Here is a 24,633-nt window from a genome sequence, read left to right on the forward strand (position 1 = left end):
TTCATAAATTTTTGTACCTTAGATATACACTGTTTGTCTCGAGTAGTTTTAGCAGTCGCTGAGTTGTATAATACAGAGGAGAAAAGACGCTGTAACTGCAGTCCTGTTGTCTAACAAAGGCCAGTCACAGAATTTTGAAATCAGTGACTGGTGGGGCTTTCAACCACTTCACACCGACATATCAGGCCATCAGCATCATGCTTCTGTATTATGGCAAGAGAAGGAAAAGTAGATAAATGTATGCTTTTTTTGTAAGTTTAAAAAAAAAGGGGACATTTTCTGTTTTTTAAAGCTAATCTGAAAGTTGTAAATATTAAATTCATGATGAATGATTTCAATGGCAGGTTCATAATAATAATAATGATGAACACTTTATCATGCCCGTTTTCTAGAACTTTACATGTGTTCTGTAACTTAAGCCTTATAATAACATGGTGAAGTTTGGCGTTAGTATTATCCCCACTTGCTGATGAAATTGAGGCACAAAGCTGTTTAAGTGATTTGTTCAGTGATAGAACCCGGGGCGAGGGGAGGAGTCCAGATTTGAGTGCACGCGGTTTAACCTCAGAGCCTATTCTGTTAACCATTATGCTTTGTTTTCTCCACACCAAACTCCCAATGTTGGACGAGGTATCAGTGGCTTTGGGTTATCAGTTCACTTAATTGTCTACTGCGTGGGGGCAGAGACCTTGTCTCGTATTCTGGACCTTTTAGTTTTTTCTTCATTGTGTAGATGTAGTGTACTGTAACTTTGGGTTCTCTTTCCTCAGTTTGAAGATCAAAAATTGACTATGCTTGAAGCTGGTTGTGGGGTTGGGAACTGTTTATTCCCGCTTTTAGAAGATCCGAATATCTTTGCCTATGCCTGTGATTTTTCTCCAAGAGCAGTTGAATATGTCAAGGTTGGTGCACCAGCTGTGTGTTTTGTTATATTTTCCTAGACTTGTTGGACCTGCCTTCTACACCCATTTGCCCAATTTCAGTCCTCTCCCTGAAGCTAACCAGCTATGATCCCTGTGAACCTAGTTTTCCTGTTTACATGCATGTATAATACATACAGCAGAAACATAGCAGTATTCAGAAAAGTAGAAAGAAATACCAAACAACATCCTTATCCTTGTATCCAGATTTAATGATTGCCAGCATTTTGCTATTTTTGCTTTATAGACTTGCTGAACTGTTTTAAAGTAAGTTACAAATGTTGACACGCTTCACTCCTATATATGTATGCCTACATCTTAAAAAAAAATGAGGACTTTTTCTACATGACTACAATATACTTATCATGTCTGACAAAAATAACTGTAATTCCCTAATGTCATTAATACCCAGTCTGGATTCAGATTTCCCCCAATAGTCCCAGGTGTCTTTAATAGCTATATTTAATTAAGGACTACATCTTACACTTTATTATGTACCTTAGATCTCCTTAGCCTAAAACATTCCTGCCCTTCCCCTTGACCTTTTCCCCACTGACATTGAATTTTCGGAGAGCAAGCCATTTTCTATAATGAGGTCCCACATGCCAAATTGGGTCTGATTGTTTCTTTTAATCATTGTTTAACTTGTTTCTGTATTTCCTGTAAACTAGAAGTTAGATTTAAATCAGGTAAAATACTTTGGGCAAAAATACTTTAATAGCTGATGTTGTTTCTTTCATACTGCATCCTATCAGGAGGCAGTAGTGTAATCTCGCTGTAAGTGATGCTAGTTTTGATCGCTGGGTTAAGGTAGTAACTACCTAATTCCTTTGTTGCACAGGTATTTTCTTTTTGTCACTAACAGATATGTGGGGGATACTTTGGCAACATATGTAGTTTTCCACCAACCTTTCACAGTTTTAGCATCTATTAGACTTTTTAAATAGTGTCATCACATTGTACTATAACCTGCTTTCTTCGCTCTATGTTATATCTTGCCGAGTTTTTCATCCTAGTACATGTAGGTCCACTGCATTTCATTTACCTGTTGTAGTATTCCATAGAACGGATATACCATACTGTAACAATTGCCTTGTTGGTAATTGTTCGAATTGTTTCTAATTTTTTGCTCTTACAAGTAGGGTTAATGTGATCAAAATTGTACACATGCCCCAAAACACATGTGTACACTTATTTCTGTGGTGAATAATAGAATAGAATTCCTTGGAGAAAGGATACATGTTGAAATTTAAGTAGATAATGCCAGGCTTCCATCCAGAAAATTATACCAATTTATAATTTCACCAATAGTATAAAGATATTTTTTCCTCTATGCCCTTAACATTTGACATCAGTCTTCTTTATATCTTCCAATCTTATGGGCAAAAAGTACTGTCTCCAATTATTTATTTATTTATGTTTGGCTGTGTCACGTCTTAGTTGTGGCATGCTGGCTCTTCGTTGCAGTGAACAGGCTTCTCTGTAGTTGTGGTGCGCAGGCTCCAGAGCACGCAGGCTCAGTAGTTGCGGTGTGCGGGCTCTCTAGTTGTGGTGCTCGGGCGCGGTAGTTGTGGTGTGTGGGCTTAGTGGCCCCACGGCGTGTGGGATCTTAGTTCCCTGACCAGGGATCAAACCCACATCCCCTGCTTGATCTGTGACCCAGGATGTGATCTATCCTGGAGAATGTTCCATGTGCACTTGAGAAGAAAGTGTAATCTGCTGTTTTTGGATGGAATGTCCTATAAATATCAATTAAATCTATCTGGTCTGTTATGTCATTTAAAGCCTGTGTTTCCTTATTAGTTTTCTGTTTGGATGATCTGTCCATTGGTGTAAGTGAGGTGTTGAAGTCCCCCACTATTATTGTGTTACTGTCAATTTCCTCTTTTATAGCTGTTAGCAGTTGCCTTATGTATTGAGGTTCTCCTATGTTGGGTGCATATATATTTATAATTGTTATATCTTCTTCTTGGATTGAGCCCTTCATCATTATGTAGTGTCCTTCCTTGTCTCTTGTAACATTCTTTATTTTAAAGTCTATTTTATCTGATATGAGTATTGCTACTCCAGCTTTCTTTTGATTTCCATTTGCATGGCATATCTTTTTCCATCCCCTCACTTTCAGTCTGTATGTGTCCCTAGGTCTCAAGTGGGTCTCTTGTAGACAGCGTATATATAGGTCTTGTTTTTGTATCCATTCAGCGAGCCTGTGTCTTTTGGTTGGAGCATTTAATCCATTCACGTTTAAGGTAATTATCGGTATATATGTTCCTATTACCATTTTCTTAATTGTTATTGGTTTGTTTTTGTAGGTCTTTTTCTTCTCTTGTGTTTCCCACTTAGAGAAGTTCCTTTAGCATTTGTTGTAGAGCTGGTTTGGTGGTGCTGAATTCTCTTAGCTTTTGCTTGTTTGTAAAGCTTTTGATTTCTCCGTCAAATCTGAATGAGATCCTTGCTGGGTAGAGTAATCTTGGTTGTAGGTTCTTCTCTTTGATCACTTTAAATATATCATGCCACTCCCTTCTGGCTTGTAGAGTTACTGAGAAATCAGTTGTTAACCTTGTGGGAGTTCCCTTGTATGTTATTTGTCTTTTTTCCCTTGTTGCTTTCAATAATTTTTCTTTGTCTTTAATTTTTGTCAATTTGATTACTGTGTGTCTCGGTGTGTTTCTCCTTGGGTTTATCCTGCCTGGGACTCTGCCCTTCCTGGATTTGGGTGGCTATTTCCTTTCTCATGTTAGGGAAGTTTTCGACTCTAATCTCTTCAAATATTTTCTGTCGATGATTGTTCAGCAGTTAGTTGTGATTCCGGTGCTCTCGCAAGAGGGAGTGAGTGCACGTCCTTCTACTCTGCCATCTTGAACCAATCTGATAATCTTTTCCTTTTAAGGTACGAAGGTTTTATGTCTTGTTTAGAAGTTCTGTAATCACATAGATATGCTTTTTTAAATTTTGGTTATGGTTTTTAATCAATCTGGAAAAAGTTTGGCCATTATATCTTCAAGTATTTCTTCAGCTCTGTTTCCTCTTCTCTTTCTAGGATTCCAATTACTTGTATGTTATACCATTTGTATTGTCTCACAGCTCTTGGATGCTGGTTTTTTGTTTGTTTTTAACTTTTTTTCCGTTTCTTCAGTTTGTGTAATTTATTGTCCTATCATCAAGTTCATTGGTTCCTCTTTAGGCAGTAGGCATTCCTATTGATGAGTCCGTCAAAAGCATTCTTCATTTCTGTAACTAAGTTTTTTGTTTTTAGCATTTCCAGTTGATTTGTTTTGTAGTTTCTATCTCTCTGTGAAATTACCTATCTGATCTTGCATGTTGTCTACCTTTTCCTTTAGAGCCTTTAATATGTTAATCACAGTTATTTTAAATGTCCAAACCTGTAGTTCCAACGTCTGTGTCATATTTGAGTCTGGTTCTCATGATTGATTGTCTCTTCAGACCATATTTTTTCTTGCCTTTTGGTACGCCTTGTTCTTTTTTGTTGAAAGCCGGGTATGTTATATTGGGCAGTGGATACTGAGGTAATAAGGATTTGTAATAATCTAGACAGGAGTTGGGCTCTATTTGAAGTCTCTTGTTGCTATCGGCCTCAGAGACTTCAAACTCCTCTGGTGACTTTGTTTTTGTTGCTCCTCTTGGCTTTGGGTCTTCCCTTTGTGCTGTTCACCATGAAGAGTCTGTCTCTTGCAGCTTTCCCAGCAATCCACTGTTGTTATTACTGGAGATTTGTTGGTAGTATGTTGGGAAAGAGACTGTTCTCTAATGTTCTGATTCTCAGTTTTTGAACTGCATAATGGACCTGTGTCTTAGGGGTGTGGCCCTCACAAGTGTTTCTGCTTCTCCAGGAATAGAGCTTTTCTCTCCCATCGCTTCCCCGCCTCTGTCATCCTCTGTGGTCTTGAGGCCATTCTCTCTGCAGATTAAGACTAGGTCTGGGAAGAGTAGGGCCCTCCCCCAGTGGTAGTGGTACTCCACCAGTGCCCTAAGGATACAGGCCTCAGATAACTTTTCCCCTGCAGGTTAAACCTTTCCTCCCTTAAAGGAGGTGAGAAAGTCCAGCACCAGAAAGAGCACCATTGTCTCTGTGAGAGCCTGGTGATGTCCTTGGTGGAAACACCTGCAAAGGGTGGAAACATCCCGATGGCTTCATCTGTTTGTCACATTTCTAATTTTCTCTTTCCAGGCTGAAGGCTACTGCCTCAGGTAAGCAAACGCTTGGGTCCTGCATCTCCCTGAAGGCACTTGTTCCCTCTCCAGATTTGGGGATGGCTGGTGGTTCTTTGACCTCTGTTCTTTCATGGGTTCACATAAAGTTGCTGTCTGTCCAGCTTGTTTCCCATAAGGATGGGAGCTACGTCTCTCCACCTCTCTACATCTCTGCACTGGAGCTCCAAGTCTTTTATTACTCCAAGTGGTCTGCTGTCCTCTAACACAAGTGGATAGAGCTAGCTGTTGAAACAGTGAATTGAGTGAGAAATTAGTTTTCCATTCCTGATAATTGTCACCTGTATTATCTCCTTTTTTTTTTTAAATTTACTTTTGGCCACATTGGGTCTTTGTTGCTGTGCGCAGGCTCTCTAGTTGTGGAGAGAGGGGGCTACTCTTTGTTGCAGTGCACAGGCTTCTCATTGCACTGGCTTCTCTTGTTGCGGAGTACGGGCTCTAGGCACACGGGCTTCAGTAGTTGTGGCACATGGGCTCAGTAGCTATGGCTTGTGGACTCTAGAGCACAGTCTCAGTAGTTTTGGTGCACGAGTTTAGTTGCTCCACAGCCTGTGGGGTCTTCCCGGACCAGGGCTCGAACCCATGTCCCCTGCATTGGCAGGTGGATTCTTAACCACTGCGCCACCAGGGAAGTCCCTATTATCTACCTTTCTTTAAATCTAATTGTCATTTTTGTCATCTCTCTTCTGTCATATACACTACTGATCCCTCTTTATACATGGGTCTGTTTGGGGACTCTGTTCTGTCTCAGTGATCTATTTGTCCCCATTCTCAAACCACACTGTTTTAGTACTTCATTTTGTAATGTGTTTTGATGTCCAGTAGCGTGCCTCCTCTTCCACTGTTCTTCATTTAAAAATCGTCTTGGCAGGCTTCCCTGTTGGCACAGTGGTTAAGAATCCACCTGCCAATGCAGGGGACACAGGTTCAAGCCCTGGTCTGGGAAGATCCCACATGCCGCAGAGCAGCTAAGCCCGTGTGCCACAACTACTGAGCCTGTGCTCTAGAGCCCGCGAGCCACAACTACTGAGCCTGCATGCTGCAACTACTGAAGCCCACGCGCCTAGAACCCTTACTCTGCAACAAGAGAAGCCACCACAATGAGAAGCCTGCGCACCGCAACGAAGAGTAGCCCCCGCTCACTGCAACTAGAGAAAGCCCATGCACAGCAATGAAGACCCAACACAGCCAAAAAAAATAAATCAATAAAATAAATAAATCAAAAACAAACAAAAAAACAAAACCCCACAATGTGATATCACCTCACAGCCATTAGGATGGCCACTATCAAAAAAAAAAAAAATCATCTTGGCTATTCCTCAAGATTTTCACTTCCAGATGAATAAAATTTACCTTGTCAAGTTTCTAGAAATCTGTGGAGATTCAGTTGAGATTGCATTGGATTTATAAGAGGTAGAACTGACATCTTTTCAACATTGAACCTTCCCATCCAATAACTTTGTATATCTCTCAATTTATTAAAGTCCTTATTTACATTAAAGAAAAGTTTGATATTTTTTTCCATAATGCTCTTATACATGTGTTGAAACAATGAACCAAAATGTACCGGGAACACACTTGTAGTTTAAAAAAAAAAAAAAAAAGTTAGGTTTTATTAGCTTGCTGCATCAAGGGAAAATATACCCAGAAGAACTGTGGGAGCATCTCAGTAAAGGAAGCTGGAAGGACTTCTCATAGGGTTAAGGGAGCAGAGGCTGGTTTTGGATTATCATCCCTCTAGAGTTACATGCTTCTAAAATGCTCAGTTTGGAATATGTGATAGACTGTGTACACAGTTAAAAATGATTGGTTAATATATATAAAACAGGTAACCAACAAGGACCTGCTGTATAGCACAGGGAACTCTGCTCAATACTCTGTAATAACCTAAATGGGAAAAGAATTTGAAAAAGAATAGGTACATGTATATGTATAACTGAATCACTCTGCTGTATACCTGAAACTAACAACATTGTTAATCAAATATACTCCAATATAAAATAAAATTTTTTTAAAGGAAAAAAATGATTTGTTAAAATGAAATCTTGTCTGTTGTAGCAGTATTGAACATTACATGCTTTAATGTGCAAATGGTTCATTACTGTTTTACACAGTTACAAAGTGATCATTGATTTCTGTGCAGCAGTGTACACGTAGAAGTAGGATCTCCTTTTGATGCTGTGTTTTTCTCCATGTATCAACGTGGATGTGGTGTAAAAATTATTTTGTGTTTTTCTCCTCTCTAGCAAAATCCTTTATATGACACAGAACGATGCAAGGTATTCCAGTGTGATCTGACTAAAGATGACCTTCTGGAACACGTTCCCCCGGAGTCTGTGGATGTTGTCATGTTGATATTTGTGCTCTCTACGGTTCACCCTGATAAAATGCACCTTGTCTTACAAAACATTTACAAGGTTAGTAATTGGGAGCCTGCACTTGAGGGTTAGATGTCCTGATCTTTTCACTTACCTTCCCTCTGAGGCTCACGTGCTGTCTCGATTGACAGAGTCTCCCCGTTCTCACGAGGTGGGCTGCGTAGTCAGTGTAGGGAAGAAAGTTCTCCTGCATAAAACATCCACCCTAAATTCTCAATTGCCTGGTGGCCATCGCTGCCCTTCAGAGCTTGGCCAGCCTTGGAGCAGGGATGATTTTGCAGCTGCCTAGGATATGTGGAGTCTTCCTGTAAAGTGAGAGGAAGCATAGTTCAGTGCACAAGAGCACACAGTCTGGAGTCAGGGTGCCTAGAATCAAATCTGGCTCCCCTAATGTAGGCAACTTCCTTTACCTTTCTGAGCCTTCATTTCATTACCTGTGGAATGTTGAGATAATAGTTCCTAGATCTTAGGATCTGGGGGAGATTATATGAGATGTGTTTTAAGTGCTTAGTGCAGTGCCTAGAAATGGTGAGTGCTCTTTAAATGTCAGCTGTGGTCGTCATTGTTGTCACTCCCATCATTGTTGTTAGACTGGGGAGAACCCAGGTGGTGGCTGTGGCCACCAGGAGGCTGCTGCAGCACTCAAGGAGTAAAGCATCACTCCTAAGTCAGGTGACTCAAAACAGGCCACCTTTTCATTCCTCTCTGGGCCTCAGTTTTCTTGTCTGTAAAATGGGGGTGTCTTTCACTCATGGGGTTATTGTGAGATGCAGGTAAGATCAGGTTCGAGGTGCTTTGTAAACTACAATAGAGGCTCTCTTAGCTGTACAAACAGTGGGTAACCATGTTGATTAACTTAAAATCAACTAAGTCGAGAAATGATTTTTACAAATGGTACCTTCTTACTGTAAATATTTTATTATAAGTTAAAATATGTTAATACTCACTTATCATTCTTTTCATGTAGAGCCAAGGCCTTTTCTTTGAGTATGGGGCCATTTATCTTACATAAATCACACATGTAATAGAGTTTTGGTTTCTTTATAGCAAGAACTTAAAAACAATTGAAAAGTAATATGAGAGCAGATTCTTTTATATTTTTACCCAGACTTTCATTGTTGATTCTCCCATGCTTAATTAAGTAGAGTTTGTTCAGTGCTTGTTTAACAAGTCTTTCCAAAGTGGTCAACATACTTTTCATAGGAAATAAAACTGCCTTCTGTTCACGTTCGTATTGCATTGTTTATATACTCGTATATAATGATAAATCTCAGAACAACAGCACAAGCAAGCTTGGGAATGAACACCAGTGACTGATGGGAGCACCAGCTCCCCAGGAGGCCCTGGAGTGTAATGGCGCACGATCTAGAGAGCCTGGGAGCCTCACCTGCTCAGGGGGTTGTGGCTTCAGTCAGTTTACAGAGAGAATGGAAAGTGTCCAGCAAGCTGAGGAAGTGGACATTAGCTGAGAGCCTCTGTATATGTACAGCTGTACATTAAAATTTAACCCTGGTTCGTGATGTTTTAAAAGAGTAGTGAGGTAGAAATTTCAAGACGCTGGAAACCTGTTAGGGAATAACTATTCTCACTGAAAACAATTTTTTTAAAAATTCAGATGGTTTTAGCCCTCTGCTTGTGAGGTTTTGTAAGGTTTTTTTCCTCCTTACCTCTCCTTTCCCTGCCCTGGCATATGAACAGATGAGAACCCAGCGTATATCCACAGATAGGCATGGGACTTAAGCCAGGTAAAGAGGGAAGAGGGGACCGATGGGAGGATCCCTGATTTGATGACTCAGGTGAAGGTGAAGGTTTATGAAAGATGGGGAGTTAGAGAAAGAGCTGGAAAAATGGTGGAGGGGGTGGTCGGAGAGTTACTTGTGTGACATTGAGAGTATGAAGGGGTTATACTTTACAGTGTTGACAAGACCTTAGGACATTACAGTGGGAACGAGTGATTAAGGTAGGGTGGAGGACGAGATCTTTGGAAGAGAGAAGCTCAAATCATTGAGGCCAGCATATTTGGAAGCATAATCCACATGCATGTTGAAATTGATGGGAATTAAGAATGGAGTAGTATGAGGATAAAAGCATAAACCAGGAGACGCATTCATCATGAAATGGAGGGAAATGACCCTGGAACTAATAGATGACTAACAATAAGGGATAGCGGGTGATATGATCTGATGACAGGAGATTCAGACATGAGGCTTGGGGAAGAGAAAGGGGAATGCACAGAAAGTAGCAGTGGGGCAAGGAGAACCCCAGACCCTTTCCCACGGCCAGTGATACAAGGACCATGGGAGAAAACACAGCCTGACTTGAGAGGTTGCAGGGAAAACTGCGTCCTCAGGGGACAGTCAGGTTTTTGTTAGCACAAGAATGAAGGGGACGTTCAGGATACCGTGATTTGATGGAGGGTTTTGGGGATTAGGAAGGAGTAGGAGGTAATAGGGGCAGAGTAAGGAGTGTCTGGAACTTTGCTGGGGACGAGAGTGCCCAGTGTCAATATTCTATCCATCATTATACTGGAGGTCCTAGTCAGCTGGAAAAGACCAGAAAAAGGAATAAAGGGTTTTAGAATGAGAAAGAAACAGAACTCATTATTTGCAGATAATATGATTGTCTAATGAGAAAATATTAACAGAATTACATAAGTGTAAGATGAATGTACTCAGTGCCACAGAACTGTACACTTAAAAGAGAATAACATGCATTGTGCAATCTTACTTTTCCACTTCATGTTACGTGTTTTGTTTTACTTCTTTGTTTGATTTTGAGTTTTTTGGTAGACTTTTTTTTTTTTTTTTTTGAGGAAATTGACAGCTGATTTTAAATTTACATGAAGGAACAAAGAGTCAAAACACTCTTGAAGAAGAAGGCAATGGGGAGATTTGTACCCTACCAGATATAAAGGCTTGTTACAACTACAATTATTAAGACACAGTGGTATTGGCAGAGGGACAGACAAATTGACAAATGGAATGTGACAGCGTAAAAGCAGATCCATATATATATGGAAATTTGATAGTTGATAGAGGTGACATTGAAGATCCCTGGGAAAAGGACTGCTCAGCAAATGATTCTGGGACTGTTGGTAGGCCACGTGAGAGAAAACCAAAATTGTATTCCTACTTCACATCTATACAAGAGTCATTCCAGGTGGATTTAAAGACAAATGGAAAAGACAAAAGTTTAAGCCTTTCAGAAGAAAATATAGGAGAAAATCTTTGACTTCAGAGTAGGGAAAATTTTCTCAAAGATTCAGAAACATTCTATGCATAAAGATGATGGTAAAAAAATTAAGAGTTTCTGTTCTTCAAAAGACAGTATAATACAAAGAAATTGAAAAGACAAGGTGGGAAAAGTAACTTAAAATCTACTCAACTGAGGGACTTCCTTGGCGGTCTAGTGGTTAAGATTCCGAGCTTCCACTGTAGGGGGCATGGCTTCGATCCCTGGTCGGCCTAGTATCCAGAATGTATAAGGAATTCCTGAGTAAGAATGACAATAGAAAAATGAGCAAACAGTCATGTTACAGAAGAGAACACACAAATAGTTAACATATGAAAAGATAACCTCAGTAACCCAGGAAATGGAAAATAAAACCATAATGAGACACAATTAGATTAATAAAGTTAAGTCTGACAGAGCCGGGTATTAATGAGGATATGCCTATTCTTGATTTAAATGGAAACATACAGCATGTTATCTATATTTAGTATATAATGAAGTGTTATATTAAAAGAAAAGTTAACTTGAGTTGTCCCAGTCCATACCTGGCCCCTTTCTTATAGTAACAAATTCCATTTCAGCAGTCTTCCTGTTTTTACCCCCCAATAGAAATCCTTTTTCAGCTGACCTGGAATGAGTTCACGGCAGCAGTGTGATGCTGTCATGCATAGTCAGTCACTGGTTCATTAATTTGAGACCATGTGCTTCATCAGGAAATTACTGGAAGAAGCGAGCTCTCAGCCTCTGACAATCAGGCACCCTTTGGGCAGCTCTGCAGTCTTGCTTGATCAGCTACAGTAATAAGCTGTTGTACGGTAGAGATAATTACTCTAGGATGTTAACACCTGAGAAATTTTAAAACCACATAATTTTACACTGAAAGGCAGCCTTAAAGTTGAATTCCCTCAGTTTTGGAATAGAATGGTAAAATAAAAATTGACCAAATTTGTCATCAGAAGACGAGATTTTGGTTTTCCTGTGCCACTGACTTGCCTTGAAAGCCCAGGCGAGTCACTTGTACTCTGAGCCTCACTCAACGTGGAGTGGGTCTGGTCCACCTCACCTGCTTTCTTCCTGGAGCTGTTGGGAGGATGAGGACAGCCGGTGGCTGTACAGCCCCGCCATCAAAGGAGGTGTTATACCATAATTACTGTCTTACGGATGAGAAAATACATTCAGAGGGATGAAATGTTGTCCGTGGTCATTCAACCAGTTAACAGAAGAGCTGGGATATGGACCAGGATTTCCCAAATTCCTGAGCAAGGGTCCCATGCAGGCTTTCCTTCCCTCTGAAATTAAGAATGATTTCTTTCTCACATAGACTAAAATTTTCAGACTTTTTCCTTCTCAATTATTCACATTTTAAAATTTAGCATTTCTGACCAAGGTATGAATGTTTTTATCAAAGAGGCACTTTACTAACAATATTTTAAATGCATGCTAGCGTTGATAAGAATTCGCTAAATGACGGAATTCCCTGGCAGTCCAGTGGTTAGGACTCCGTGCTTTCAGTTCCAAGGGCGCGGGTTCGCTCCCTGGATGGGGAACTAAGATCCCACAAGCCATGGGGCGTGGCCAAAAACAAAAGAATTTGCTAAATGAGAAAATCTGCAGCACACTTGGAAGTATTATGGGCAATCTTTCCTATTTTATTCAGGAAGAGGAAACATCAAATTACATCAAAAATCTATAAAAGGTGCTACATGTCATGTCTTAAAAATCATCTTGTTGATGTGATGGGGCAGAATATATTTAATAAAATCAATGCCCCCTTTTGAAGTCCACTCTTATTTGGTAAAGTTATGCAGTTTGAAAGAATCCCCGCATAAAAAGCAAGTGTCACAGCGAGTACCACTTTCTTTTCATTCTGAAAAGCATATGGCTATTTGCTGTGTAAGAGAGGGGCAGTTATACCACTCCCGGCGGATTTTACCTTCCAATTTTTGAGACATCTGCTCTGTGACAGCTATTTCTGAAAGGCTGTAGTGAGGGACTCCCACCGGAGCCTGACACTGGTCCCTTCTCTACACACTGCACTAGCGTGAGGATGCTTCGCTTCAAATCAAGAAGTGCAGCAGTGTGGGAAGAATACTCAAGTTACCCCTGCCCTCACAGCCTCTCTTGTCTTGTCAGTAGTGAGGACAGAATTGGAATGACACCCCCCGCCCCTACTCTGCCCAGGGCTAACAAACATCCCTGATCCTGCAGTGTGATGCCTTTAACCCCAGCTTGAGTCCTGCCCCCCCTCCTTAGTAGCTTTTGTATGATCATGGGCAAATCACTTCCCTCTTCTGCTACCAGTTTCCTTGTCTCACAGAGGATAATCACACTCCTTCCTTCCTTCCTCCCAGAATTGTGTGAAGACCCAATGAGAAAATGTCTGGTAAGCTATAGAGGGCCGTCCACTGTTAGCGTGGTGGGCAAGCCATACAGAATTGTAGCGTGGGAGACCAGAGCTGAGACTCAGGATGAGGAAGCCCAAAAAATCAGTAAAAAGTGAAAATGACATAGTATTTTTTTAAAGAAACAATTTGACTGCAGGGTCATGGATTAGGAAATGGCTAATAAAATGGTGGGAGAACGTGCTTTAGTGAGGGTATGATTGTTTCTTCTAATGTCTTTAACACTTTAATTGTGTGACACTGGACCTTCCACAGAGCTCTCATTAGTGCTCAGGAAGTACCCCTCCAGTGCACAGGACACTGCCAAGTCTTAGCACACCTTTGCTTATCAGGCCCTTTTTCTTCATAGTATGGGTATTGCAGTCTGGCCCCTTTCATAACTGTCACAAATGCAAGTTATTTTAATCCCTAAATTAATCAGGTTTTATTTTATAGTAAGCTCTGTTTGACTGGGTCCCTGAATTACGTGCAGCCTGTTTTGTTTCGTAGGTATTAAAACCAGGCAAAAGTGTCTTGTTTCGCGACTATGGGCTGTATGATCATGCCATGCTTAGGTTTAAAGCCGGCAGCAAACTTGCAGAAAACTTTTATGTTAGACAAGATGGAACCAGATCGTATTTTTTCACTGATGGTAAGATTGCTGGAATCTGTCTTGACTGCTGTTTCCTTGATTGCATTGTCACTATGGTACCAGTTGGAGTGGGGGTGACTGTACCCCCCTTACAAGCACAAGGTCCCAGAACAAGCCCGCTCACGTGCACCACTTACCAGCCCTGGCTGTGAGCTCACGGGCCGCCTCTGGTGACCGTGTCCAGTTAGTGAGCCGGATCAGTGGACAGGCTCTGATGCGCCGCCATGTGGATGACGCCAGGAGCTGCGCTGGAAAGAGGGGAGAGCAAACCAGAATCTTCACTTCGTTCACTCAGGCATAAAGCAAATAGGACAGGGTAGTGCCTTGAGATTACTTGAGTCTCACAAAGGTAAGAAATCTTTTTCTATAAAAGTGATTGAGGGACTTCCCTGGCGGTCCAGTGGTTAAGACTTTATCTTTCAATGCAGAGGGTGCAGGTTCGATCCCTGGTTGGGGAGCTAAGACCCCACATGCCTCGAGGCCAAAATATCAAAACAAAAAACAAGCAATATTGTACAAATTCAATAAAGATTTCAAAAATGGTCCACATCAAGAAAAATCTTTAAGGAAAAAAGTGACTGAAACTTTTTACACAAATTTGCTATAGAGGGGTCTTTAAAAGGTCATGTTTGATAAGAAAACCATCCAAACACCAAACATGATTTTAAAACCATCCAAACACCGAACATGATTTTAGTCTTTTAGGTAGTTTTTTTTTTTTGGTACGCGGGCCTCTCACTGTTGTGGCCTCTCCCGTTGCGGAGCACAGGCTTCGGATGTGCAGGCTCAGCGGCCATGGCTCACGGGCCCAGTCGCTCCGCGGCATGTGGGATCCTCCCGGACCAGGGCACGAACCTGTGTCCCCTGCATCGGCAGGTGGACTCTAAACCACTGCGCCACCAGGGAAGCCCTCTTTTAGGTATTTTGAACGTTAGTTTTAAGCCTGTTAAATACAGGTATACCTCGTTTTATTGTGCTTTGTGGATATTGCATTTTTCGTAAATGGGATGTTTCTGACAACCCTGTGTCGAACAAGTCTATTGGCACCATTTTCCCCACAGCATTTGCTCACTTCATGCCTCTATGTCAGATTTTGGTAATTCTCGCAATATTTTGAACTATTATAAATTATTATATTTCCTATGGTGATCTGTGATCAGTGATCTTTGACGTTACTACTAAGGCTCACATGATGGTTAGCAATTTTTAGCAATACAGTATTTTTTAATTAAGGTATACACATTGTTTTTTTAGACACAGTGCTACTGCACACTTAATAGACTACAGTATACTGTAAACATAACTTCACATGCACTGAGAAACCAGAAAATTCGTGTGGCTCGCTTTATTGCAGTATTTGCCTTTATTGTGGTGGTCTGGAACCGAACCCACAATATCCCTGAGGTATGCCTGTAATCTGAACCATAAGATAATTACCTTCTTAAGCTCTAATTTTTACAACATTTGTACTTCTTGAAGTGAAATATTCTCTTAAAGCTAAAAATGAGTGATTACCGTTAAAACTACAAAACCATTAAAAATGTACGGTGAAAATTAAAAATTTGTTTTAATGTTTTGGATTCATGAAATCTGATTAAACCAATTATAAATGAGAAGATGCAATAATATCTGCAAAGTGCTTCAGAGCACATTCTTTGGAGTAATGCCCTCGATAAGAGTCTTTGTTTTTGCTACGTAGCCATTCTGTTTGTTTCACTTAATGTGTAGTGATTATTACTTGGATTAACTTTTCCTTAGGGTATGTCACTATCAGATGATTTTTTTTCTCTCCACTTTGGTCACTGATTTTCCTCCTTCATGTTAGCATAGATGAGGTGCTTGATGTAAACAAATTGAGCACACACGCACTTTGCATGAGTACAGCCAGTCTGGAATTGTGTTTCTTTTTACTCAGACTCTTGTCCTTGGGGAATCACAGTAGGGCAAGGAGGACAGACTCCAGGTTGTTCTTAAACTTTTTTGCTTATTGTTTATTTGGGAGTTTTTGTTTGACAGGGAGAAGTAGGAGTTTGTTAACTTTCCAGAACAAAACCTTTACCTTTTAGTGTTGAGGTTCTCCTTCCATTAAGGATGCCCTGTCTCAGCCTCCCGCCCCCCTCACCACTGCTCAGCGGTGCAGTGGAGTCCAGACTGCGAGCGCTGTTGATCTGCTTGTCTTCTAGAATTCCTGGCACGGCTCTTTATGGACACAGGTTACGAAGAAGAGGTGAACGAGTATGTGTTTCGTGAGACGGTGAATAAAAAAGAAGGCCTGTGTGTACCGAGGGTTTTCCTTCAGAGCAAGTTCCGAAAGTCTCTGAAGAACCCAACTCCTGTGACCCCGCGCCTGGGCCACGAGTCCTGACCTTTCACGAAGTTGATGTCTGTGCCTCCCCTTGAAGAGGAAAGTTTAAAGTCACTATTTTGTGTACTTTTATATTTTAACTTTTTAAAATGAATATATATACTTTTTATATTGAAAGGTAGCAAGTGTGTGTGTGTTACAGAATTGTAAATAAAATTGCAAGACCTGAAGAGGAAAGTTTTATGGTATAAAGTGATTTAGCCATGTTGTCTTAAGATTCCACAGAGGAAAGCACGAGGGCCCTGTAGCACTTAAAGAGACCCATGTCATTCATTACTCCTGAGGTCTGTAAATGTGTCTCTAGGCAGCATGTCAGACAACCCTGTGGAAAAATGAGGCCAAATAGACTAAAATAACTGAGCCCTGTGTATTTTTAGCTTGAAGGATTGTTCTCTTCTCTTCTTTCTCCAGTGTCTCATGTTTGCCCATTTCCCTCTGCTTTGGTTCATTTTATGTGCCTCCTTAGGACCAGTGTCCACAAATGCCACTTTTGCATTGGAGGTCTCAGGAACACCCCATGGCTCCCTGCTTCGTTCTTGAGACCGTCTGTAATTGGGCCAGTCCCTGGCCACAGTGCCCTGAGGGAGACGGGAAGGCCATCCCCTGTCCCAGCTCCCCACTGGGAAATGAGGCGGCAGCAGCTAAGAGGCAATGACTGCCATGGCTAGTTGCTGAGGTGGCATATGGGAAAATCCTCAGATTGGTCTGCTGACCTGTTTCCCAAGCATTCCTGTGTAATGACTTTCACTTTATAAAATGAAATCAGAGTTCTTTTGGCCTGCTAACAAAGCTGATCCTGTAGGCCATGATGTTTCCTGTTCATGAGAATGGTTGTCTTGAGTGTACTGCCTGGACCGCACACACAGCCAGCTAGGGCCCTTCAACGCCAAACACATTTGAAGGGGAGGGGTCCCTGTGGGGAGGGGCTGGCCAGTAGTCATAGCCGTTCTGTACAATTAGAGTCAGCCCTGCCGCTCCCGGAGAGAAGAGGGGACAGGCAGTGAGGCTCAGGCAGCATGCTTGCTGGGTGTCCTCACTCTGCCATCTGTCCCTGACTGCTTGGGAGGGCATTAAGGGGCAGGGGAAGCAAGAGGAGCCCCTGTCTGTTGCTGGTCTGTTGCTTTATGTGTTCTCTCCCCTTCTTTTGAAGGTTGGAGGATGGCTATCCTGGGTAAGAGCAGAACTGATGAGGACTAGTACAGAGTTGTCCTTTGAAATCAGCTTGTAAAGAAGATGAACCTGGTGGGGGACAGGGACTCACGGGCTTCCTCATGGAGCGAGGGGCAAGCCCAGCCCCAGAGCAATTTGTTGCGGGAGAGCCTCGACCAGCCCCAGGCTCCCCGCCTCCAGTCCAGAGCTCTTTCCTCCAAGTGGCTCCAGCAAGTGCATCCCACACCCAGCTTCAGCCCCAGAATGCTGCTAAATGTCCCCTCCTCGGAAGTCCTTTCACCTGTTTCCTCCACTAGGTCTGACCAATGTCACTTGGGTTTTAGTGGCTGAGCTGGATAAAAACAGGATATTTAAAGTAGAAAGTGGGGAGCAGTGTGGTGTAGTGTAAGTGTGGGCTTTTGTTGTCAGAAGTCAGTTGTGGCCTCACCACTCACTCTGTTTGAACCTCAGATTCCTTACGTGTAAGACATGGATAATTGTCCTGAGACCTACCAGAGGTGGCTGATCTGGCCGACCACGTGCCCTGGAGACGGGAGTGACTCTAAAGCAAGCCGCACAGGCTGACGAGGACCTGGCCATAAGAAAAGGCCCCTCTACCTTTGCCAGGAGTTGCCTGAGGGGATGCCTGTAAATGAGGCCCACGGTTTCCTCCAAGCACAACTTGGAGTTGTCTCTGTCCTCAGGAGCAATGATGGCCCCAAATTCCTGCCCCATAAAGGAAAGGCTGCAGATTTTTCACCTGGAATATTTAAAGCTGGCCTAATGACACGCACACCTCTGACACCCAGCCAGGTAACCTCTCAGTAACCCCACTTTAAAATGTGGTTGTAAAACATACTTCTAGTTAAATGAATGCAGTGACATGTCTATCATGGTTTGGGCCAGTGGATTGGGGTAAGAAATAATAAAAACATGGCTTCAGTTCTCTTGCCTCGGTGCCCCCGTGTTCATTCTCCCTGGGACACTTCCATTACTGCACCCCAGATTAAGACAGGGGAGCAGAATCTTCTGCTGGTTGGGTGCCCGGGAGATCCAGGAAAGCAAGGCCACAATGTGTTTAGTAGCAAAACTCTGTGACAGCATTTGCTAAATCATAGACTGTCAAGAGTCAACCAGTATTGCCTTGTCTTCACAGGCAGAAAATAGCCCCAGAAGGGTAGTGAGTACTGGTTTACAGTGCTATAGAAAATAACGTAAGTACTATAGTGCTCTTTAGTAAGGTATATATACCATATATAGTATAGAATATATATATTATACTATGCAGTGTATACCGTATACGATACTATATGGTACTATTAACTTCATTCGAGTTTTTGATATATACCACATACAACAATAACGCTATTTGGAATATAAACATCTGGGTTCAAGTCCAGGACTTGGCCCATACAAGTAGTCAACTTCTGCAAGCCTCAGTCTTCCCATTTCTAAGACTGAGATCCTGTTACCTGTAGCACAGGACTGCTACCAGATTAAATGAGTGCTTCATTTACTATAGAGTTACAGTCAAGTGCCTGTTATTTCTATTAGTTTGTATTCCCCAAGAAAATGACTTAATCCATACTCCTCTTCACGAAGCGGTCATATTTAATCTGACAGGGCCCTTTGAAAGGGCCCAGGATTTGGATGAGCCACCACAAGGTGGCGCTAGGTGCCAGATATTCCCACTAGCCTCAGCTGGGCCCCAATCTTAATTGCAGTTAAAGCGTGTCCATTTTTATTGTCTTTGAAGAGGAAGGGAAATGCTTGCAAATGTGTTTTCTAGGTCAACTTTAGCTCATAAGATCAATTTTGGCCTCACAGTGGGGATTAGAAAGCAAGGGTGCTTTTCTCCAGCACTCATTCTACTTTGCCTGCTGAAGGCAACATTTTTAGGCAATGGGCTCTGAAAGTGTCTGCAAGGCCTCACCCCTCCTCATCCTCAAGTGGTTCTGTGGACTTGCTTTTACGTTGCCGGGGTTTCAAGCAAGAGAAGGGACTGCAGCGTGGACACTTGTTTGCCTCACACATTATTCAGTTATCTTTGACAGCCTTCGGTTCTCTATTTCACAGCTGTCAATCAAGGGAGGGAAAATTGTGAAGTAAATCGTGTCTACCAAGAGAGTGTTTTCCAGGACCAGGTTTGCTGTTGGGGAGCAAATATTTAACAGAAACTTAAATAGGCTCCATTAATGAAACCAAAAATAAAATTAGCTGCGTTTTCACTTTTCCTTTCTGCCCTTCTCAGATGCGTGGCATTTCATTAGATAGTATTCAGTAGGTACCGGCTGGGCACAGGGTCCCGTGGGGTCACTGTGGCTGGAGTACAGGATTGGGAAGGGAGGCAGTGCGGGCACATACTGAGAGGTAGCCCTGGCCGAGTCTTCACTCAGCCAAAGCAAGACAGCTAGGAAACCAAATACAAACACAACCACCAGAGGAAAGAGAAACAGGAAGAAAGGCTATGGGAAACCTGAGCGTGACAACCGTCATCATTTAGAAAGAGTATTTCCACATTTTCACAGTAGAGGCATCATACGCTGTGGTCTGGGGCATGGCCGTGAAGATGAGAACGTGACACACAGCTCCTTTAGAGTATCTTACCAAGCACATCTAGAAAAACATCAAGACTAGCAAAATGAGACAATTCCCAGAGGAATTATAACTGCTAAAAATATGGTCAACTCTAGTTAGAAATAATCACAAATTAAATTGAGACTCTCCTTTTTCCTACCAAATGGATAAAGCTTAAAAAACAATACTCCATGCTGGTAAAGAAATAGATGTTCAGATTTGTTCAACTACAGCTGATACTTTTTCTTCCTTATACTTTTCTGAAGTTTCCATGATTTCTGTAATGAGCATATATTGCTTTTACATTAAGAAAAAACGTAATCTAGCATTCTCAGAACTCCTTTGAAAACCTCATAAGTTAAATGAACTAAAATCCTTGTGACAAATCTGCTAGAAATACCTTTTTAACCTTTAAGATTCTTACCCACCAGGAACTAGAAGACACCTCCCAGGAATAAGAGAATGGGTATCTTAGGATATTCTTTTTGTTCCCAGTGCTCTGGACTCATGGGGAGGTGCCTTGGATAGGGGACTTTCATCTGTTGGGCTGGGCCTCCATGGCTGCTTTGAATTTGGAAATGCATATCCTTCAGTTCCTTGGGGAATTTTACTCGAAATTTTTATTTAGTTATTCCTCACCACTACCAACACACACGTACAACACCCCACATGTATTTTCTCTCTTTCTGGAACTCTTATTAAAATGTTTCACTTCCTGAACTCATGCCATAATTTTACAATCTGTTCTCTCCTTCTCTGCCATCTCTCTTTCTTAACATTTTGCTTTCTGGGAGATTTAGCTCACAGTCCTTTCATTGAGCTTTTAAATTTCTGCTTTCACAATTTTAATTTCCAAGAACCTTTTTTATTCTTTCAGTGTCCATTTTATTTTATAAATTTATTTATGTATTTATGTATGTATGTATTTATTTATTTTGGGTACATTGGGTCTTCTTTGCTGCACGCGGGCTTTCTTTAGTTGTGTCGAGCGGGGGCTGCTCTCCATTGCGGTGTGCGGGCTTCTCATTGTGGTGGCTTCTCTTGTTGCAGAGCAACGGCTCTAGGCACGCAGGCTTCAGTAGTTGTGGCACACAATCTCACTAGCTGTGGCTCACGGGCCCTAGAGCGCAGGCTCCATAGTTGTGGTGCACGGACTTAGTTGCTCCGCGGCATGTGGGATCTTCCCAGACCAGGGCTCGAACCCGTGTCCCCTGCATTGGCAGGCAGGTTCTTAAACACTGTGCCACCAAGGAAGCCCTCAATGTCCTTTTTTTTTTTAAACAATGTTTTTATAATTTATTTTATTTACTTATTTATTTTTGGCTGCGTTGGGTCTTCATTGCTGCACATGGGCTTTCTCTAGTTGCGGCGAGCAGGGGTTACTCTTCGTTGCAGTGTGCGGGCTCCTTATCGCAGTGGCTTCTCTTGTTGCGGAGCCCAGGCTCTAGGTGCGTGCGCTTCAGTAGTTGTAGCTTGTGGGCTCAGTAGTTGTGGCTCATGGGCTCTAGAGCACAGGCTCAGTAGTTGTGGCGTATGGGCTTAGTTACTCCATGGCATGTGGGATCTTCCCGGACCAGGGCTTGAACCCGTGTCCCCTGCATTTGCAGGCGGATTCTTAACCACTGTGCCACCAGGAAAGCCCTGTCCATTTTTAAAATAGCAATTTAGTCATGTTTCATGGAAGCAATGTCTTCTCTGATCTAAGGCATATACTTTCCACAGGGGCAAAGTTGTCCCCCAAAGGGGCAAAAATCGGTTCTTTGGGGGTTGGCAAAAAATATTAGATATTACAATAAATTGCGGCCCTCCAAAACTCAACCATATTTGACAAAATCATATTCTTTAATATTTAATTTCTGTCATTAAGAAAAAATAAGTTTTGATTCTAATTTTTCTCCTTAGAGATGTAGTTTAGTTTTCATCTCCCTATATAGTCTCCCTATCAGTCTGGATTCTCCAGAGAAACAGAACCAATATATATAATTATATATTGTATGTATAATAATATATGTATACATTATATAATTATATAACATAAATACATAATTGTATATTTTTTCCTTAGTCAGCTTTTTATTATGATTTTGTTATTTGATTTTATCCACACAGTTAGATGTTCAAGTTCTTTATCCACTCAACCAAGTGGAGACATTTAATAGACAGACAAATGGATGGATTTGGGGGTATATTAAGGATAATGTAAACTGATAGCAAAACAAATAAGTATCTGACATTTAGAGAGGGAAAAACAAGCGGAATGAGAAATTCACAAAAAAAGCAAAGAGATGGGTAATTTAAAAATAAATAAGTAAATAAATAAGGAGAGAGAGAGAGAGATTGGTTTACTATAAGGAATTGGCTCACACAGGATTGGTTTATTATAAGGAATTGGCTTACACAGTTATGGAGGCTGAGAAGTCCAGGATCTACAGTTATCAAGCTGGAGGCTCAGGGGAGCAGAGAGTATAGTTCCAGTCCAAGTCTGACGGCCTAAGAAGCAAGATTGTTGATGGTTTAAGTTCAAGTCTGAGTCTGAGTCTGAAAGCAGGAGAAGACCAATGTCCCAGGTCAAAGACAGGCGGAGAGGAAAATTCGTTTTTACTCAGCCTTTTATTCTATTCAGGCCTTTAACAGATTGAATGAGGCCCACCCACACTGGGGAGGGCAACCTGCATTACTCAGTCTACTGATTGAAACATTAACCTCATCCAGAAACAGCCTCACAGACACAGTCAGAAATGATGTTTAACCTATCTGGGTATTCTGAGGCCCAGTCATCACACTCCATTTCCTTTTTTTTTTTTTTCCTGTTTTGGTCTAAACCTTTATTGTTAGGGGCTGTCCTCAGGTTTGTGGTGATCCTTGGTTTTCCATTCATATTTTTTTTTTTTTTTTTTTTTTTTGCGGTACGCGGACCCCTCACTGTTGTGGCCTCTCCCGTTGCGGAGCACAGGCTCCGGACGCGCAGGCTCAGCGGCCATGGCTCACGGGCCCAGCCGCTCCACGGCATGTGGGATCTCCCTGGACTGGAGCAAGAACCCGTTTCCCCTGCATCGGCAGGCGGACTCTCAACCACTGCGCCACCAGGGAAGCCCTCCATTCATATTTTTAAATGGGAAGCTAAAAGCTGGTTAGAACTCTGAGCATCAGGAGTTGTCAATGTAGGCTTCTCTGTATGGCAATCTGCCTGTTGCTTTATATAACCCACATTTTGATATCTTTAGATCTCTCCAGAAAATAATCTTCCAGTCCCTGCCTGGAAGATACCATCCTAGCTACCCGTGATCTGGGAGCCAAGCCAGTGAGGGGGTGGGGAAAATCTCAGTGTTCAGCATGTAAGCTTTCTCCTAGTTCACTGTGAAAATCTTTAGTACTACCTTCAGAACAGTGCCCCGTCCTTAAGGTTGCCTGGTGTGCCGTTATCCAGAGACTTTTGTTTTTAGCCACTAGTCTTGTTGTGGGGTTGGGGACATACAGTTGTCTGGCTCTGTGTGCATTGGGAGGGGGTTGGGAGTATAGATGCTCTTTAATGATTTTCAACCAGTTCTCCTGTTTTTAGTCCCATCTGCACCCACACTTCTAGAAATAGCTGGTGCTGCCAAGTCCTGGGCCACAGAGCCTTTGGGAGTTCTCAATGCAAACTGAGTTGCTCTTTGTTTTTCCTCACTATGGGCTTAAGGTTCAGCTTCTCATCTACAAGTCAGCTGCTATTCATCCTCCTGTGTTCAAGCCTCCCACATTTTATCATCTCTTTATGGTTTTGTGCAGTAAAGAATCCTTTTGTTATTTTAGTGGGGTTTCCAGAAGGAGCTGAAATAAGTACATGTGCTTAGTCTGTACATGCAGACTAATTAGTCAGTTGGGTCGGGAAGGAAACGGTAGCACACAGACTGGTGGACAATTTGAGCAGGGAGTAGATTGGCATGGTTGCCAAGGGTAAAGGGCCTGACAGATCTGGAGGGGCGGAGGCAACTCAGGGGAACTGAACTGGTGGTATGTGCTTCGAACTTAAAAAAGGTTCGTTCCAGGTATTGCCTTGACAGAGTCCAAGGTGTTGCTGAATCAGGATTGGGTAACTATTCAGAGAGCTGCTTCAAGTCGTATCCCAATGTATGCATCAAGGACCTTAGAAATAGCCATGCTTTTTTTCCATTAACTTCATTCTTAGGATTCTTGCCTAAGAGAGAAGCTTATATATATTTATTAGTGTATATATATATATATATATATATATATATATATATATATATATATATATATATATAGTAGCTTCTCTTAGGAAAGTATACATATGTGTATATATGGACTTTTCCCCAAAGATGTTCATTAGCAGTATTTTTATAATACCAAATATTAGAAACAGTCTAAACCAGGGCTTAACAAATGATGGCCCATTGGTCAAATCCAGCCCTCCTCCTACTTTTGTAGATGGAGTTGTGCTGAAGCACAGCCACCCCCAAGTACATATCGTTTATGTCTCCTTTCCTGCTATAACAGCAGAGACTATGGCCAGCAAAGCCTAAATACTTACTGTAAAAAAACCCACATAACATAAAATTTACCTTCTTAACCATTTTTAAGTGTACAGTTCAATAGTGTTAACTATGTTCACATTGTAGTTAAACAGAGCTTCATCTTGCAAAACTGAAACTCTCTACCCATTAAATAACATTTCCCTTTCCCCAGCCTGGTATTCTAATTTCTGTTTCTATGAATTTGAATACTTTAGATGCCTCAGATGAGTGGAATC

At 41.8% G+C, this 24,633-nt stretch overlaps 1 protein-coding gene across 4 annotated transcripts in view; it reads left to right on the forward strand.

Annotated features, from left to right (window-relative positions):
* Positions 1–16,334, forward strand: part of METTL6 (methyltransferase 6, tRNA N3-cytidine) — a 17,737-nt gene extending 1,403 nt beyond the window's left edge. For 2 of the 4 annotated variants that reach the window (XM_073803683.1, XM_004324408.4), the window contains exons 3-6: positions 771–902; positions 7,397–7,567; positions 13,651–13,792; positions 15,976–16,334. In XM_073803683.1, the coding sequence (XP_073659784.1) occupies positions 771–902; positions 7,397–7,567; positions 13,651–13,792; positions 15,976–16,157 (627 nt within the window). In that variant the 3' untranslated portion in view covers positions 16,158–16,334. The remainder of the gene's footprint in view (positions 1–770; positions 903–7,396; positions 7,568–13,650; positions 13,793–15,975) is intronic. The other 2 variants (XM_019934406.3, XM_019934405.3) reach the window with 2 other exon arrangements.
* Positions 16,335–24,633: the final 8,299 nt, after the last annotated feature.

This window comes from Tursiops truncatus, chromosome 4, assembly GCF_011762595.2.
Source record: "Tursiops truncatus isolate mTurTru1 chromosome 4, mTurTru1.mat.Y, whole genome shotgun sequence".
NCBI classification, from domain to species: Eukaryota; Metazoa; Chordata; class Mammalia; order Artiodactyla; family Delphinidae; genus Tursiops; species Tursiops truncatus.